Here is a 19,756-nt window from a genome sequence, read left to right as displayed (position 1 = left end):
AGGGAAAAGAAAAGAAAAAAGATTACATATGAGATATGAGATAGAATTACATATGAGATTACATATTTTAACAATGACTACCAATTTAGAGAAAGCACATGAAAGTGAGTGAGAAGAGAGAGAAAATACATAAAAAACATGAAAAGTTAAGAGAACATATAAGAAGAATATATGAAGCGTGTGGAAAGTATAGGGGAAGCGTGGGATAATCGAGGTTCTCATCAAGTTTCGGAAACGAGGAGTATCGTGCTTCCGAAGCGAGTTTCCGGGAAGCGAGCTTCCCACCTATCTAAGAAGCTTCCGGTAACTCTGGTTGTAGGTGTTGTGATGTAGTTTTATGCTAGGTTGATGGTTTTTGTTTCCCTCTATGATCTCCAACAATTTTATGTCCTATTGGTAGGGCCTCAATTACATGCAGTTACAAGCAGCGGGTGCAGCTATTGATCCTTCACGTCTTCAACAAGTAAGTCATAGTTCCATTTGTTTTCCTTTCTGGTCAATTCTCTTAATTTCTTATAATGAAATTACTGAGGCCCAGTAGTTGGAAACCCAGTTCTCCTGGTCAGGATAGGCTGATATGAAAATGAAAAACTATTTGAGAAAGTAAAGAATCAGGGAGAAATAAAGTGTGCATAGTATTGGATACGTTGGAGTCTAATCAGGCAAGGGCTGGAAGACTACACGTTCTCATAATAAATTCAAATTGACAATATCCCTTCATATGATAACTCATTATTTCTTGAACTCAACGGCCATTTGTTGCCTTTGAAACCAAAGATGATTCTGAAGTTACAGTTTCCATGTCTTTTGATAAAGCACCTGTGGACTGGGTTTTACACGATGATTCTGAAAATGCTCTTCTGGTTTGATGCAGGGATTTTGAACCCAATTATAAAAGTTTGTTGGTTATGGCTGTTGTTATAGATTTGCGTAATATTATGTGTCAGACTATAGTCTAGTTAATCCTTTACTATCCAAGTATGAGAAGAGCAGGGCGACCAAGCTCATCTTATACTTAGCCCACAGATAACTGCCTAAAATCACCCTTCTTGGCTGTTATGTAGTATTGTAGATTGTTTGTTTCCATCTGGATGTCCGCTTCCTTTTTAAACTATTTTCTGCTGCAGGCTGTTTCAGCCCAGGAGTGGATGTGGAAAAATAAACCAGCAGGTTTGATGAAAAAATGATCATTTCTTTGGTTCATATCAATTATTTTTTGGAAAATGAGATTGAGATTTTTCATGGATTCTGCATCTGATTAGATCGAACATTTTGGATTGTGCACAGGAAGTTGAGTGCATGAAAGATGCTGGGGACTGCTCATGGTTTCCGGCCAACAACCGCCTTTCTTATGGTGGTAGCCAAGGTGACTGAACAGCATACTTAGATTCTGAGTTATGTATCATTAATTTTATAAAAAATATCCTGCCTTGTGTAGCGTGATTTTATGTCAGATTCTCATGCTAGAATGGTACAGAAGCTGAAGCTCTTTTGTCTTGGTCTTTGATGCATTTTGGTTAGAGTTATTGTATCGATAATTTGGTAGACTCGAAACTAACGCAAGCAGCAGAACATTAGTCTCATAGCGGTGATACAGGAAGTAGTTCAACCTAGTAAGTTGATCAGTCTAATCCTAGGATGTTAATTGATCATTCCATTGGTTTCAGTGGTTTATAAGGCTATTTTGGTAAAATGCTAGATATCGCACCCTAACCACCCTAACCCAGCCTGCAAAAAGGTTCGATAACTATTTGTGTAATTTCTGTTCATGTTTCAATCATGTTTGGGATCGTATGTTTTGGAAAAATAAGCAGCCTGTGGGAGGCCTTTATAGATCCATATGTAACAATTATATATACATTTTTTTGATAAAATGACGTTTTGGGGGACAAATCCTAGCATTATTCATTAAAAAAATGGTTTATCTCTAGGTAGGTGGTCTACCTTGTCTTTTTTAAAGTTTATCACATTTTTATCAGTTTTTTTTTATTTTTTAAAATATTTCTATAGCATTTCCCTCGCCAATATTTTCAAAAAAATGAGATTCATTATGGTTCATATGTCAAGGACTGGTAAGGTTTCACGCGATGTATTGCATCAAACCACATGATCTGCTTGTGCAGGCCTTCACATTTTTTCAGCAATATATCAGCTTCAAAATCACGATATTTTCAAAACATCACTGATATTTATGACATTGTTCAAAGTGCAGCAAGGATTGTCACGAGTAATTCCATTAAAAAGCTCACAAGCAAGACATAGGAAAACTTGGGATGTTAGTTCCCGTGAACCTGTTCCATGCTCCATCTTCTCTGAAGTGGCTCCAGTCTGTTCATCTTTATCATGGGTCCTTAAGTCACTGAAGAATGACTATGGTTTTTGGCACTTGATTCTGCGATTTCGTGGCAATTTCATGGCCGATTCTTCCATCTACAAACAGAACTTGGTCTGATTTCAGGTCGGCGTTGCTGCGCAGTGTGTTAGTGTAGTACTGATTGTCGAAAGTTGGCAATTTCTTGTCCAGATCAGCCATTGTTGCCTTCAGAGAACAATATAGCTGTCACAATGCTGCGAAGAAAATCCTTCTGTAGTCGGAACTGGATGTGGCACACTGCGCTCTTCCATTGGCACAGCTGCACCCACACACAAGCCAACTCCAATATGGCAACGACTTGGAAGGTTGCTAATTAAGTAGTACTACCAGTTTTGCAAATTTATGGGCATTTTGGAATTAATTAAAGGATTAAGCGTGTATGAAACATGAACCGACGATTTCACAGGGAAGTAGAAGCAAAGCCTACTTGTTGAGCATCCAACTGGTGCAATCTCTGGGCTCTGGCATCGTGATAAACCGAGCCACCAGGCAGATTGGCTCCTGGTTAACACTGTACACTGTGGTCGTTCAATCATGCTGTGGCCTGTGTTAGGTTCTGGACCTTAATGACCTGTAGGTATGTTTGAATCACTGTCCCCCACCCGAAATGGGATGAAATAGATGCGGTGGACGGTGATTTTAACGAACGTTGGATGCTTGGAACAGCGTCTGCTGCATCCTTAAAAAGCTGTTTTTTTATATCACCCTTCCCCTGTTACAAAAAGAACAGGATGTGGGGAACGTGTTAAAAGAAAAATCGGGGATAAGGGTCCCTCGACTCTCTCTCTCTCTCTCTCTGTCCTTGGCAGCCAGGGGTCACTGGTGCCGGGGTCACCGGCACTGGAGATGAGGCTGCCGGCAAGGTTTTCCTTTTTCTTTCTTCCTCTTTTCTTCTTTCTTCTTTTATTTTGGTTTAACTCAATTTTCTTTTTAGGGCATTTTTAGGTATTCATATGTGTGTTTTCTTAGATTAGGGGTTTTTGTTTGATTTTCATAGATTAGGTCTTTGTTTGATTTTATTGATTAGGGTTATCTTCTTGATTAGTTTTTTTTTCATTGATTAGGGTTTCTTCTTCATTCTTCCCTCATCAAACAAAGGACATTTGTTGGATTTGAAAAAAAAAACAAACGAAACTAGCAAAACCAATGTTGTATATTATTCTGTTTGTTCATTTCATCCAATCTTGGACAAGCCATCAAACGACCCTGTAGATTACAGCGGTGAAACTAAGCCTTGGATTCTGGTTGGCTCTGTTAACGACAGGTGAGAGTCAAAGTCCAACCATCCTTTGGATCCGTTCCAACAGTTTATGGGGACCCGATATGTGGTGGTGTCCTAATAGGTTGATTGTCTGTCATCAACAAAATCATATTTTTGAATCATTAGAGGCACATTGCAGTCTTAAATTTCATGGTCCAAAGTTGGATCATGAGCTAGACTCTGCCTGCCTTATAGGTCTGGGTCCTATTTTGAGGAAAATTGGTAGACACATCATCAGCATTGTCTTTTGTTTTTCTGGTTAACTTGGGAAAAACTGTCTCACTTACTGAGTTCATTGGCGTAAAGCCCTTGAATGGAATGATTTTTTTCTGGTTAACTTGGGAAAAAATGTCTCACTTACTGAGTTCATTGGCGTAAAGCCCTTGAAAGGAATGGAATAATTGAGTTGAATTTTTTTTAGGACTTGTACCATATAAAGGGGAATTTATGTGCAAGTGCTTAACTTATGCAAAATTGTGTTTAACTTCCTATTTTGTAAAATTTTCATATAGGTTCCTGTTTATTAAAAAAATTGCTCGTATGACGCCCTTAAGTTATCTACTTTTCTATCACTTCACGCTATTGACCGTATGTAAATGACACTTTCGCCATCTCTTTTCTTTGAATGATTTGAATGTTACTTTTTATAGTTGCATGCACTTAAGTTCAAATAAGTAACTTTAGCAAGAACTTGATTTTTTGAAATGACACTCAACAAAATTTTTTTTTTAAAATGACCGAGTATCACTTTGTGTAGTTGTCATACGGTTAGAGCCAGATAGTAATTTTAGCAAGAAAAGTGAGTCATTTTAGTAATTTGTTGAAAACACAAGCGTTTATAGTAAATGTAGTTTTTTTCATAAGTTAAGGGCTTATATGTAGAATCTCCTGAATTAAGTGTGTACTCTCTGCTCCAAGGGGGTTGGTGTAATGGGCTGGGGCCTTGACTGCTAGACGGGCAGTCAAGGTTTGATTCGTCGCCCCTATGTGCAAGCCAATGTGTAATATAGGCCCCAGTGGCAGGGGTCTTAGCCTCGGAGTTTTACTCTGACCTTAAGTATGGTAGGCTGAGCTAGCGTGATCAGGTATTCGTGTCGGGTTGGGTGCGGTTTCTTTGGGTTATATATTAAAGAAAAGTGGTGTACTCCCTAAGAATTATACCAAAAGGAGGTTAGCCCATATGCTGTTGGTGATGGAGGAGGGTTTTTTTCCCTTTACATTATAAAAAAATCCCTAAATTAATTTAGCAGCTTGTGTAGACAATTTTCTTTTGGAATAACACCAAACTTATTTTATCTTCTCTTTTCATAAATCGCCCTTACCAAATCGCTTAAAACTTAGTTGCTGATCATGAAAACAAAAGAGAGAGAGAGGGGGGGGGGGGGATGAGTCAGGATCAAATGACTATCATCAATAGGGGTATGGGATTCAAGTAGGTCTAAGAAATGAAAAGAGCCACTCATGACGGCTCATCTCTTAAAGAGCTCGTTTAAATTTGTACAATAGGTTGGACACGAATAACAGGTGTTCACCTTGGCCCCGTTCATATAGGCGTGTTAACTAACAAGAATTTTATTTTAGATATATTTTATATAAAAAATTGTGTTTTAAAACCTATGGTTGAAACTTTTGGCTTTCAATCAATAAGGTTGAGTCAAAATTCGGTTGCTTCCAGCTTTAAAAGGGTTTATTTTTTGAAACTCACTACTGTACGGGTAATTTGACGTGTATTTCTTAAAAAACCTATAATTTTTTATATTCTCTTTATAAATCACAAATAGCAACATTGAATGTCTCTTTTATCTTTCACATGCGTGAAGTTCGTGAGATATATCACTCTACTCCTTGGGTGTTGCGTACACTTACTTAAAATGTTGTTTGTATTATATGCAAACTTCTTGTTAAACTCCTCAAATTCATATATATTTTATGTGGACTTGAGAAAGTTCACATATATTTTGTGGACTTCAATCTTCCTATAGTTTATGCGGACTTCCTTAAGTCTGCCTATTATGTGGATTTTCTCAACCTCGACTATGTTCGTGGCTTGCATATTTAAGGGGAACAATCTATCTACTACATAATATATTTCTTCAAGTACTCATCTGATGAATGTGATTTTGGTAGAAGTGGAAAGCTAACATCATCAACTATTCTTTTTTTATATTTTTGGTGCAAGTTGTCAGAAAATAGCATATAAAAGCCAGAAAATGCGAAACTCTACAGGGTGGAGCATATTTCTAATGTGATTTTGAAACTCGTAAACGGAAATCCTAGAGGGTTTTCAGTTTTGACTCAAAATATGAAAGCTATAGGTCTATGTCTCAACTTTTCTACAAAAAACAATCACTTGTTTGGAAGAAAGTTTGCATATATATATATTGGAGGAAGTTCGTACCTGTGAAGGGTAAATAGGTTTTTTTAGATTTAGATATTTGTTATTTTGGACATTAGAATAAAATAAAAAATTATAAGCTTTTTAGTAAAACACATCAAATTTGATATAGTCATTTTTCATTTATTTTTGCTAAATGAGGCAACTTTAGCTAATCTCAAGTTTTTTTTTTGATATTTACATGGAAAAACAGCCCATAATATTAGAGACCTAGTCACACTGGCTCTACCTGCCATACTTAAGTCCACTATCCTAGCATCATATAACTTCCTAGGCTTTACCCCTTGCCCCAAGGAGTCACCACGCTTCGGCTTGCGCAATGGGTGATGCCCATGAGATTTGAACCTAGAATGCCTACCAAGTGGCCTAAACCTCTCCTCATTACGCCAAACCCCTTTGGGGCAGCTCATCTCAAGTTCAAATCCTATTACTTTCAGCTATACAGCAAAGGAAAAGTTTGATAGAAACAGGACCTTAGAAGCGTTGGGTTTCAGTGCGTCCGCCAACCACAACGTGAGGGGGAAAGCTAAAACCCTAGAAAAGAGTCGTTCCCGTTCCATGAGTTCGTGATTCTGGATCACGAAATCTATGATGGCGGTGAGAGGGGACGTTCTGGTTCCTCCGCTTCCCTCCGGCGAGCAGACTGTTTGGGTCGACGTCTCGCCGCTGTTCGAAGCGGCTTGTAATGGTGCGCTTTGGTCACGACGGTTCTTGATTTTCTTTAGGATTTTTTTTGGATCGATAACACGATCAGATTCTTTTTTTTTTCTGTTTTGCTTCTCAGAATGAGACTTCTTTTATGGCTTTAGAACGAAAAAAATCATTTTTTTGGATGTTGGAGTCACTCGCTTATCTGGACAAGTGGGCTAAATCTCAATGCAATTTATAAATTTATCATAGTTATCTGGATAAGTGGATGCGTCGTTTCTTTGGTTGTTGAGTTTGGAAGGAAAGTCCTCCTCTTTGTTTTTTCGAGTTATCTTGTGTAATTTGATCCGTCTTTTCCTTTTTTCTTTAATTTGGATGGTTTGAATGGTGATGGGCATAGTTTCGCATTTTCGATGGAGCTGTGTATTGGCATTTGTGGTGTTTTTTTACGAAGAACAGGAAAAAGGGTCGTTTTTCGATTATTGGTTTCAATTTCAGAGCTTCTGCGTGATTTTTCTTCCGATTTTCTTATGCGAATGATTGTTCTTCGTCTCCTGTCTGCGTGTGTTTGATTTTCTCTTATTCGTGTGGTTGATGTTGTGGATGTTTCATTCGATTTGTTTGAATTTTGGGCAGACATTCAAGGGGGAGAACTCATCCACGGGGATAATTTTAGCCTGTTTGCTGCTATGTCTGCTTTGGAGGTATTGAAAGCGCTTTAAGCCAATTGCTATGTTGCCCCTGTTACGGATATTGATACAAGCTTGTCGTTTCCCGAATGGTCGACAAGTTTTGATCATTTGACTGAATTTTTATGTCTTTGATTGCTTGTTTTTAACTTTTAAGATGGCTCTTTTCCCCCTTCTTTTTCCTTGCATGTTAGGTACTCGTATTATATATAGGCATGTAGTCTGTGATGGTTATCTTTATATTGTTTTCGTCACTTGTCTTAATCTTGTTATTGTTCCTGCATGTGATGTTTTGCCATAGTCATTAATATCGCCAATATTTTGAAAACATCACGATATTAATGGCTTTCTGCGCAGCAGCTGAAAAAGTGAAAATATGAATTGAAACTTGAAAATAATGTGAAATTATCGCGGTATTACCAGTTTATTGAAATTTGAAAAGTACATTAGTCTTATCTAAAAGCTTGTGACATTCTCTCAACCTCTTTTGTTTCGCTTAGTCCTCTCTCTCTCTCTCTCTTGTGCTGTTGTTGTTTCTACATGAGTATTCCTGGTTTTGATCAATGAAATATTTGGTAGGTTTTAGATGACCCTGTTAGAATATATGAAGATTTACTTAATTATTTTTTTTTCATTTTAAAGCTTTTTATGATTTTCTTTAACTAATGACATCCACAACATTTTCTTTGAAATTGGTAAATGCCTGTGCTTCGAGATTTTTTTTGCCCTTCCTGTTCATTGAGCTGGTAAATTGGTTGATGACCTCTATCAGATTATGGATCCAAAGATGGATTCTGGCGTGGAAACACATGGCTATTGCTCTGTTGAAGAAGCTATTGATTGTGGTGCTGCACCCATTCCTTTCAGTTCCGATAGAACCATTGACATCCAGCATACCATTGATGTGATGGATCACCTTTTAGCTTGTGAGGTATAACTCATTCTCTTGATACTGTAATGGTATATTTTATAATTCAGTACTGCTTAAAATGATGCTTGCTTTGCAGGCTTCTTGGCACAAGGGACATTCTTTGGCACAGACGGTCTTCTCTTGCATATATCTTTTGATATTCGAGAGGACATCCTCACACGCTTTATTACATTCTTATTGCAGAATGGTGCGCACAGCCTGCAATGCTATCCTCTCTGTTGTTTCTGATGCCCGTACTCATGAGGTACACATCCTAGATATCTTTTCATTGACAAATGAAGTATTGGATAATTTCACCAATATTTCTTTTTTTGAGTGCTTAATGTTAAAAGGTTTGATTACGATCGCTATCTGGATCTCGTATTAACATGATAGATTGTTCTACCTTGGTCATCTGTCAGTGCTTCCATTTGTTCAAAAGTTGCGTAAGATGGTTCTATATTATGTTGTCTAACATTTTCTTTACCAGTAACGTTTCTATTATGTGATGGTGGAAACATTCGTAATTAAGAAAGAGTGCAATAACTGCAGAAAAATGTTCATAAAAATATTATGGTTTTTTTTTTCCGAGAAGATGAGGATAGTGTTCGTAAGATCCAGTTCATGATGAAGACTTCCTTCCACAATGGAAATGTTGAATCAGACTGGAGCTGCTTTTGAGTGGATCATGCATTTTTTGCTCACAGAACATATTTACGCTAATCATATCTTATGACTTAAACTGATCAAATGACTTGGAATCTGGAAGGAGTTATGGATTGAAAAAAATTGCTCATTTTCTTGTCATTGTTTCCTTCAATTATTTGACGCTTTTCCATTTTTAAAATCTGGGGGTTGAAAATGCTGGAATTGTAGCAACAGTGCTTTCCCCACTTGTGTGCTTAAAGCCTTTTAGTTATTGTCTTTGCAATTTGCTGCTGCATCAATAGACTGGATGCTAAGATCAATGATCAATTTTACAATTTTTGCTAAATTTGAAAATTTGTTGATTGTTGCATGGATATTTTTTGGAATCTTTTAAGTCATCTCTTTGTGTGTTTCTATTTGAGTGGTCGAATATGAAATTAGACCTATGGTTGCCTCGTCTACTGACTAGGTTCAGTAATTTGCCCTGAGCCTGAGGTGAACTAGAGCGGCAAGTAATATGGAAAATTTTCTGTTTTTATCCCATTTATATGTGATAAATACCTTGGATATTTTTACAAACATGAGCTTTTGAGAGGAATTTATGATCACAACATCGTTCTTATGAATTTGGCAAATTCTTTTAATTGTCTAAGAAAACCCTAGCTTTTGTCATCATGACTTGTGCTTTGTTGCTTCTGATTGTTAACCTATTTAGCCCCAAAGGGGTTTGGCATAGTGGGATGGGGCTTAGGCCGCTAGGCGGGCAGTCTAGGTTGAAATGCCATGTGCATGACCCCTTGCGCAAGCCGAAGCGTGGCGATTCCCTGGGGGTAAAGGGTAAGCCCACGGAGTTTTACGCTGCCAGGACAGTGACCATAAGTATGGCTGGCAGAGCCAGCACAGCTAGGTCTCTGATCTTGGGGGCGGTTTCTCCGTATAAATATAAGAAAAATTTGTTAACCTACTTGCTTGTTACATGTAAATTTGTGGAATGTTTGACTGTTTCATGTTATTGGATGTAGTTTTAGGATTTTAGCTGCTTGTTTAAAAAAGGTTGAATTTATTGGGTATTTGATAATTAATTATATTTTACTGCTTTTGCTAATAGATATTTGAAAAAAATGAATTTATTGCTTTAAGAAAAGGGAAAAAAATTGCTTGGTTAAAGGGTTGTCACCTATGCCTCACATATCGTTCTGCATTACTATGATGCTTGAAAAGGCAGCTGGTAATGTTGATTGATGATTTCTTTGTCAAGCACCAGTAGCAACTTTCAAGTGCACCAGGACCAGTAGAGGGAAAGACATTTTGGGTGTATTTGGCATATGGGTGTATGTTTATGTGTGTGCATATTTCCTCATCATTATCATCATCATCATCTTCTTCTACTCTTGTTGCTACTACAAGAAAAATACTGCTATGCTACTAGTACTATCATCATCACCTACTTATTTTTCTTCTTCTTCTTGCATGCACAGTTGAATTTCTTCAGATTTTGTCTCTTATCCAATAGTGTAATAATTTTTGTATTGTCATTGTGTATTTATTGTAAACCTTGGCGGTCTTTAGGCTTTTGTATGGTAGAATTATCAGTGGCATAATCATAATGTCAGTATTATATGATTCTATATTGTGCAATTAGAGTTGAACTGTGCAGATGATGATAGACTGTATGAAGGTATCCAAATATGCATGTTTTATAAATGGAAATGAAGGATTTGCATTTAGTTGTTTAGTTATTGATGAATAAGCTTTTAGATTATGAACCTTTGTCATATGTATGGAAAGGCAATTCCTGTATGAAATAACTTATGTACAAAATAACTTAAGAGGTCAGTAGAGTCTCTAAATTAAGCATTGACACTGGAGTTAGCTGAGTCATGTTGTTGGTTGCACCATGAGCTATTTGCTTCTTGATGGTTGCGTAAATCATGTATTTCATTTCATATATAACTTGTGTGGCTCATAGTTAAGCAACTATTGCTGGATGTTGTGAAATTGTCTACGAAGAGACAATACATAAACAAGCATAAAAACTTTATAAAAGAAGTGCACGAAAGCACTCTCACAACACTTGAACAAAATACACAAAAAGTGTATAAATAATAAACATGCAATAATGCATGTATTTCAATATATAAAAGCAAATGCTTGAGACTCTCAAGCTTGGGAAATACAAGGGGGGAACACCCCTATTTATACAAATGTTAGAAGGTGCAAGGGGGGGCTCCCAAAGGAGTCGTTGGGAGCCCCCAACGGTCACATTTGTGACCGTTGGGGGCCCCCAACGACTCTATTGGGGGACCCCCAATGCACATAAAGTAAATCAAAAAATAAAAAGAAAAAAAAGAAATTACAAAAGTAAAAATAAAAAGAAAATTACAGCATATTCTAAAAGTGAATATGCGCAAAACAGGAAATGACAGAAATGCCCTTTCGGGTAAAAATATATAAATATATATATTTATATATATAGAGATATATGTACATATAATATATTATATGTAAATATATCTCTATGTATATAAATATATATATTTATATTTACAATGATTTTAGGAGCTACATTTTAACACCCCCCCTCAAACTTACGGTGTGATAACCGCAAGTTTGTCAAGAAGGAAATGAAATCTGGGCGAACATAGAGCTTTTGTGAAGAAGTCGGCAAGTTGATACTCAGATGTCACATATGGCAGATCAATGACCTTCTTCAAGTATTCCTCTCGGACATAATGACAATCCATTTCTATATGCTTTGTTCGCTCGTGAAATGTGTGGTTCTTGGCAATGTAGATGGCACTTTTATTGTCACAGCATAGCTTTGTTGGTTCTTTGACAACTACTCCCATATCTTCCAAAAGACGTCGAATCCATACTATTTCCATGGTGGTAGATGCCATGGCTCTGTATTCGGCTTCAGTGGATGATAAGGAGACCTTCTGTTGCTTTTTACATCGCCACGAGATCAAGGATTCTCCTAAAAAAATACAAAAACCAGTGGTGGAGTGACGGTTACTAGGGTCACCTCCCCAATCTGAGTCAGTATAAGCAAGCAATTTTAATTCAGAAGAAGAGGAAAGGAATACTCCCTTATTCACTGTTCCCTTCAAGTATCTGATGATGCGAAGTACAACACCCATATGGACGGTTGTAGGAGCATGTTGAAACTGACTGGCGATGTGTATAGCATGTGACAAATCGGGTCGAGTAATGCTTAGATACATTAAAGAACCTACCAACTGTCTGTAAGGAGTAGGATCAGTTAGAGGAACACCGTCGTCAATCTTCATTTTGGCTCCCACAACTTCAGGAGTTTCACATACTTTGTCATCAGAAATCCCTGATCTGTCAATAATCTCACAAGCAAGTTTAGACTGAGATAGAAAATAACCACGTTGCGAATAAGCAACCTCAATTCCAAGAAAATACGTCAGAAAACCTAAGTCTGACATCTCAAATTTTGAAGTCAAGACGGACTTAATACCCTTGACTCCTTGTATATCATCACCTGTGATTAACATGTCATCAACATATAATAACAATATTACAATCCCTGCTTTAGATTTTCTAGTAAATAGAGCAGTATCAGTATAACATGAGGAGAAACCATTTTCCAGCATTACACTGGTAAATCTGTCATACCAGGCTTTGGGGGCCTGTTTCAAACCATAAAGTGCCTTTCGAAGACGAAGGACTTTATCTTTGGGGATCTCCATGCTAGGTGGAGCATCCATATACACTTCTTCATTAAGATCACCATTTAAAAAGGCATTTTTCACATCCATTTGAAAGATATTCCAATTTTTGATAGATGCAATAGTGATAAGACACCTAACTGTAACCATTCGGGCTACAAGAGCAAAAGTTTCTTCATAATCAATCCCATACTCTTGCCCATACCCTTTTGCAACTAAGCGAGCCTTATACCTTTCAAGTGATCCGTCACTCTTAGTTTTAACTTTAAATACCCATCGACAACCTATAGTTTTCTTTCCTATAGGTAGAGATTGAAAATCCCACGTTTCAGCCCTTTTAAGAGCACTAAGTTCATTTTGCATAGCTTCTTGCCATTCTATACATTTCTTTGCTTCTTCAAAGTTTCTTGGTTCAAAATAAGAATGAATGGCACTAAGACAAGCCCTATATCGGGGCGAAAAGGAATCAAAGGAGACAAAACGAGTGGGAGGTCTCCTATTCCTCTCAGACCTTCGGTGATCGAGAACAGGCATATGTTCACTATATTGGTCAATAACACTTCTAAAGGTGTCTTGGTTTCTACGAGAGTATGTTATAGGATCATTAGAAATCCTGTCTTCTTGTTGGTTATGCTCTTCGATATTACTTTCAATGTTCTCATCATGGTTTGATGACATATCATCATCACTGGATGTATCATCATTACTAGATAATAAGTCAAAAAGGAAGGAATAATCAAAATTTTCTTGTTGAGAAACATTTTTTTCAAATCCACTTTCATTTTCCAAAAAGGTTACATTTCTAGAAACATATAATTTATCTTCTCGAAGATCATAGCATCGAAATCCCTTTTGAGTTTCGGAATATCCAAGAAAAGCGCAGGGGATAGCCTTGGGAGAGAGTTTGTCATTCTTATCCGTAAGAATGAAACACTTACACCCGAAGACTCGTAACCTATTATAATCTGGTTCGAGTTTATACAAGATCTCAAAAGGGGATATTTTTCCTAATATTCTAGAAGGCAAACGATTTATTAGATAAACAGAAGCAAGAGCAGCTTCAGCCCAAAAATTTTTTTGGGATGTTTTGAGAAATAAGAAGGGTTCTAGTGGTCTCAATAATATGTCTATGTTTTCTTTCGGCCAACCCATTTTGTTGGGGGGTTTTAGGACAAGATCTTTGGTGAATGATTCCTTGATCTTCAAGATATATTTTAAATTGGTTGGAGAGATATTCTCCTCCAGAATCACTTCTAAAAATCTTTATGTTACTATTAAATTGATTCTTGATCATCGAATGGAAAGTTCTAAAGCATGAAAAGACTTCATGTTTGAATTTAAGAAAAAAGATCCATGAATATCTAGAGAAATCATCCATAAAAATAACATAATAAGAAAAACCTCCTTTTGAGACAACAGGTGCTGGTCCCCAAACATCGGAATGAATAATTTCAAAAGGTTTTGATGAGAACATAGTTCTTTGCTCAAAAGGTAAACTTTTCATTTTTCCGAGAATACAGTCATTACAAGAAAAGGAACTTTTACATAGGTCTTTTGCAAAATGTAAGTAAGACAACTTGGTGATATTAGGATGACCAAGTCTTTTGTGCCACATGTTTATATCTTTGTTTCGGGCAACATTACAAAAAGATTTTGGAACTCGAAGAGATTCCATGTAGTATAAATCGCCTTTTCTAAAGCCTTCCCCAATCAATTTCCCAGACAGGCGATCCTGTATTAAACATTTATCACATGAAAATTTAATATCACAACCATGATCCGAGAGTTGAGAAACAGAAAGAAGATTTAAATTAAGTTTAGGTATAAATCTAATTTTTGGAATAAAAAAATCTTGAGTTTCAAAATTACCTATTCCTTTAATTTCAAGAGAAGTTCCATCCGCAGTGGAAACAAAGGATGGAGAAGCATTTTTTGAATAATCGGAAAGTGAAAACATGTTTGGGGACATATGAAAGGATGCACCTGAGTCCAAAAGCCAAGGGACTTTACCTGGAATGGAAGAAGTAGACACGGCGGCACCGGATGTAGCTCCCTTGAGAAGAGGTTGAAGGGCTTCCATTATTTGGTTCAACGAGAGTGACCCACTTGATGATGCCTCTTCCTTTTGTGGTGCGCCGGTGGTGGCCATAGCAAGAAGCTTCTTCCATTTGGGACATACTGGCTTGATATGCCCCGGTTCTTTACAAAAGTGACATATAGTCTTGCTATAGTCCCGCTTTCCTCTTTGTCCACCATCTCCTCCTTGATTTTGGAATTTAAAGTGAGGAGGACGATATGTCTTTACATTATTTCCGAGTCTTGATACAGCATTAACCTCATTATTTTCTTCATAATTACAAGGAACCATAAGAACACTTGGTCCTTGTTTACATAAATTCATACGAGTCTCTTCACCACTTAATTTGGTGAGAACATCTTCAAGAGAGGGAGGAGTAAATGAGGATAGAAGTGATGACCTTATTTGCTCAAATTCCGGTCTCAACCCATTCAAAAAATTGAAGAAACGATCTTCTTCAAGTTGCTTGTGGCGGAGTTCAATTGCCTCTCCACTCCATTTTGGTTCAAGCATAGAGAGCTCATCCCAAATAGAGGAAAGATCGGCAAAATATTCCCTAATAGACATTTCACCTTGAGTAAGGGAGAGGGCCTTCTTTTGAAGGTAATACTTATGAGATAGGTCTCTTGATGTATACATCTTCTCGAGATAATGCCAAGCTTCCGATGCCTTTTTGAATTTGATAATGTTGGCATTAATCTTCGTTTCGACGGATGCGAAGAACCAAGAAAGAATCTTGAAGTTCTTCATTTCCCATTCGTCGTGTTTCTTTGAGTATTCTTCAAGAGCTTTGATCCTTTCCTCTCCCTCAAGAATCTTGATTTCACTTCCATCCATTATGGTTATCTTGGGTTCCGGCTCCGGAATTGTTCCTTGCACATAACCCCACAATCCTTTTCCTTTTATGTGGGCCTCCATATTCCCGGCCCAAATATGATAGTTGGACCCATTCAATTTGAAGCCAAGGGCAAAGTGAGACTCTTTCTCACCCATTAAGACGTAGAGAGAAGAAGAAAAAAGACGTACCAATACGATGTTTCAACTTCTTCTTAGCACAAGATCCTTCTAAAATATTTGAGAAGCAAGATCCACCACTTCAATCTCAAAAAATCCGAAGGCACGGTTTTCGAGGCACACGAACAAAGGCAGATCTCACGATCTCCAATCACCAACCTTGTTTTGATACCATGTGAAATTGTCTACGAAGAGACAATACATAAACAAGCATAAAAACTTTATAAAAGAAGTGCACGAAAGCACTCTCACAACACTTGAACAAAATACACAAAAAATGTATAAATAATAAACATGCAATAATGCATGTATTTCAATATATAAAAGCAAATGCTTGAGACTCTCAAGCTTGGGAAATACAAGGGGGAAACACCCCTATTTATACAAATGTTAGAAGGTGCAAGGGGGGGCTCCCAAAGGAGTCGTTGGGAGCCCCCAACGGTCACATTTGTGACCGTTGGGGGCCCCCAACGACTCTATTGGGGGACCCCCAATGCACATAAAGTAAATCAAAAAATAAAAAGAAAAAAAAGAAATTACAAAAGTAAAAATAAAAAGAAAATTACAGCATATTCTAAAAGTGAATATGCGCAAAACAGGAAATGACAGAAATGCCCTTTCGGGTAAAAATATATAAATATATATATTTATATATATAGAGATATATGTACATATAATATATTATATGTAAATATATCTCTATGTATATAAATATATATATTTATATTTACAATGATTTTAGGAGCTACATTTTAACAGATGTTTGACTCGCAATTTCCTTTTACTTCCCAGAAAGTAACTAAGAGATTTTTTCAGCATTGCTATTGCCTACCACATTGCAGTACATGTCTTCTGTTCCTTTATCATTATCAGTTTGTTTCTGCAATTGTAAGCGTTCAGAGTCTTCAGACCATACTTTTATCTATTGTATTTAGGAAGAAGATCTTTTTATAATGGCATTTGGCCTTCCTTTGAAAGGGGAAGGTGATGAGAGGTGCTTATCAATGTTGAGTGCAGTGGAGGAAACTGTTTGTCGCCAATTGCGTGCTTGTAAAGCTTCATTATCGAAAAAGAAGATAGTTGAAGGTAGCGTAGACTTCTCATTTTTACTCTTCATTAAAAGGTGATTTTACTTATTACTAGCTTGTTTCCAGCACGAGTGCTTAGTTTGGTTGCAAATATCCTTACAGTTTGTATGATTTGTCAGCTCGTTCCTGGTTGCATATTCTCATTTCATTCACAGGCTTTATCTGCTTTTTGAAGGACTGACCATTCCTTTTTTTTTTACCCTTCTTTTCATAATTTGATCTGTTAGTTTAAATGTTTGCTCTAATCATAGGTCAGTCACAAAAAAAGATGGCTATGTTCTTATGACTGTTTACCATGTCTTGAAAGGCATTTGAATGGCAGTTAATGTATTCCCCAATCCAACAACGTTCATGGGAATATTACATATACACCCATGGGTTGTGGATATCCAATATTAATAACTTTGTCTTAAAAGGGCTTGGCATGGGAACCTGAGATCCATAATTTCACACTATAACTTTGTCTGAACTGGTTGCCTTTGGGTCCATAGTGATGAGAAATAAACCTCAATCCACGAGGCATATGCCTTTCCCTAACACACAAGCACCTTGCTTGAGGTGCAGGTGTGAGATGAGTGGAATGCTGAGCTGAACTCTTCACGGCCATGCCTTTCACAGCTGTGCTTCTTGGTGCATGATACTGAGGCTTATGTTCGTTTTGATGCTTTCTGCTCAAACTTCTGCTTTTATCTTTACCTTTCTTGTCAATAATTTGTTTAATGCAGATTCCTTTTTTAAAATGGTTTGGCTTTACTGATATAAGAAAAAATCATAATTGCAAAGTTGCTCAAAATTAAGGATTTGTTGCTTTTCCATATGTTTGTCAATGTCTTTTGTAACATTTAAGTTATTAGTTCTTGACTCTTGAGGTATACATCTTGCCGACTTGAGGCATATGCCTTGCCTCTTAGGGTCACCTCCACTCAGAGTTTTTCAAGAACTCCATTGCTTATATTTATGCTAAATGATGGGCTTATTTTAGATATTTTCTTTACTTTCCTTGCGGTTATCATCTGAGCAATGAAACCTGTTGATATGTCTTAGCTAGTTTGTAAACTGTTATCTTGGCCTTACCCGGAACTATGCTCTGTAAGTCCTCTGGGTATATACATTTTTATAATGGTAGTGACTTTGCGATGATTTTCCAACATGGTCCTATCCATGATCCGTTATTGATGCAGATGTTGAGCCTTTACAGACAAACCCTGATTTGGAAGAAGGATACTGCAGAGCTCTTCTATGTCGCTTACGCTTCCGTAAGGTCTTCCCTGTTCTCCTCTTCTCTTCATACACATAGGCATGCACTTGTACAATAGGATTTTGTTGTTGCCCATTAAAGTTCACCATCTATTTTGTGAGCTAGCATATGCTTCCGTTCGTTTTTTGTGATGTAATGTTAAACTATCTGCAAGTTTTTGTAGATGTGTGGAATTTATCTGCTATGCAACCACCCATACAGTTAGGTTGACTCAAGTAACTGCATAATTCCACATGTACCTACTTCAAGCGACCTGAAGTCTAAACCTTTTGACCATCTTAAGAATTATATTATGGGTCGCAGTTTCATATGCCAAGAATTATTTAGGTGAGAAGAATTATGCACCTGAGCTCAATTAGTCTTGCCTATCTGAAATCTAACTCTATTGTTAAAGCACCATCACCCATTGAGAGTCATATTTCCTTATCTTTTCGGTACAAGTTCTTTACAACTGGGTAACTTGGGACCATTTTTTCAAGTAAGCTGGAATCGTTGGTGGTGTGCTTCTCATGCTGGATCATGCTAAATCTTCAAGTGCAAAATTTTTGAATCATGTTAATCACTGGTTGGTCGGGGTAGGCCTTGGAAGACTTGGATGGAGATGATAGGAAAGGATATGAATGCTTTGAACCTCACCGAGGACATGGCATTGGATAGAAATGATTGGAGGAGAAGGATTCATGTGGAAGACCCAGAATGATTTTCTTTTTTGGTTCATATCGCCGACCCCAATTGTTTTGGGATGAAGGCGTAGTAGTTGTTGTTGTTGTTGTTAATCACCGGTTAGTCCTCTTAAATGTTTGCGACTATGGACTCAGTTATTCAACTCCTCTTAGGGTGAATGATGCTAAAATTGATTCAGGAGGTGGCTCATTTTCCAAATTTGTTCAGAAGCTTGGCCCAAATTGATTCAATTTTGAATTGGTGTATTTAACAAAGAAAACCTTTATTCAATTCTTGATAAAATACCCAAAAAAAAAATTAGAGAAATTTAGAAAATTTATTAAAGAAAATGATGGCTTACAGGATTGAATCAAATTCTAAATTATAAATACAAATTCAAACACTTAAATGATCAAAATATTTGAGAACGTTCAGCAATAGCTTTGATATTCAGTGTGGTTTATTAAACATTCAAGATAATAAGTAAGCTGGGATCTATGTCACATAGGTGCAGATACGGGTGCGGATGCGGCACTTTAAAAAAACTTGGGTGCGGGGAGTGTGTGTGTGTGTGTATATATATAATTTTTAGCAGTTTTAAGTTTACACTATGTGTATGTGTGTGCATTTATATATTTTTATATATAATATAGATAAAACTGGACTTGGTTAGGATTAACTGAATCTACTTTTGGACAGGAATGGACCTCAGTGTGGTTGACTTCATCCGACACAAAGGAAGATGTGTACAAGTGTCGCACTCACATGGGTACGGGTGCGGTGCCCTGTTAGAAGAGTCCGTGTTACATAGGCTGTGATGCATCTCTATATAAATAGGCCATGTTGCTCATGTTTCAACAGTTAGATTTAGCGCTTGTTTACTATACCTGCAGCACTCTATCTTAACCAAGATAGTGTAAAAATTGCACGCTCAGGTACCTCACTAAGCTTATTGGCTTGATAGGCACAATATTTTTACAAAGTTAAAGTCTTTGAGAGACTAGGAAATGCACCCACCCACCATTTTTGAGAGTGG

The 19,756-nt window shown here is 37.1% G+C and overlaps 2 protein-coding genes across 7 annotated transcripts in view; both read left to right on the top strand.

Annotated features, from left to right (window-relative positions):
- Window positions 1-2,286, top strand: part of LOC149835323 (flowering time control protein FCA-like) — a 35,772-nt gene extending 33,486 nt beyond the window's left edge. For 4 of the 5 annotated variants that reach the window (XM_090008392.1, XM_090008391.1, XM_090008390.1 and 1 more), the window contains exons 17-19: window positions 401-463; window positions 1,128-1,170; window positions 1,288-1,485. In XM_090008392.1, the coding sequence (XP_089864518.1) occupies window positions 401-463; window positions 1,128-1,170; window positions 1,288-1,295 (114 nt within the window). In that variant the 3' untranslated portion in view covers window positions 1,296-1,485. Of the gene's footprint in view, window positions 1-400; window positions 464-1,127; window positions 1,171-1,287; window positions 1,486-2,212 lie in introns of those variants that run through there. The other variant, XR_016432315.1, reaches the window with a different exon arrangement.
- Window positions 2,287-6,507: 4,221 nt separating this feature from the next.
- The window catches only part of LOC149835322 (uncharacterized), a 32,669-nt gene continuing 19,420 nt past the window's right edge, over window positions 6,508-19,756 (top strand). For both annotated transcript variants that reach the window (XM_090010500.1, XM_090010501.1), the window contains exons 1-6: window positions 6,508-6,718; window positions 7,315-7,382; window positions 8,140-8,298; window positions 8,375-8,542; window positions 16,647-16,797; window positions 17,981-18,060. In XM_090010500.1, coding sequence (XP_089866626.1) covers window positions 6,619-6,718; window positions 7,315-7,382; window positions 8,140-8,298; window positions 8,375-8,542; window positions 16,647-16,797; window positions 17,981-18,060 — 726 coding nt within the window. In that variant the 5' untranslated portion in view covers window positions 6,508-6,618. The remainder of the gene's footprint in view (window positions 6,719-7,314; window positions 7,383-8,139; window positions 8,299-8,374; window positions 8,543-16,646; window positions 16,798-17,980; window positions 18,061-19,756) is intronic.

Source organism: Nuphar pumila, chromosome 6 (genome assembly GCF_984573655.1).
Source record: "Nuphar pumila chromosome 6, dmNupPumi1.hap1.1, whole genome shotgun sequence".
Classification (NCBI taxonomy): domain Eukaryota; kingdom Viridiplantae; phylum Streptophyta; class Magnoliopsida; order Nymphaeales; family Nymphaeaceae; genus Nuphar; species Nuphar pumila.
The sequence above is the reverse complement of the archived record's forward strand: the minus strand, read 5'-3'. Positions and strand labels throughout refer to the sequence as shown.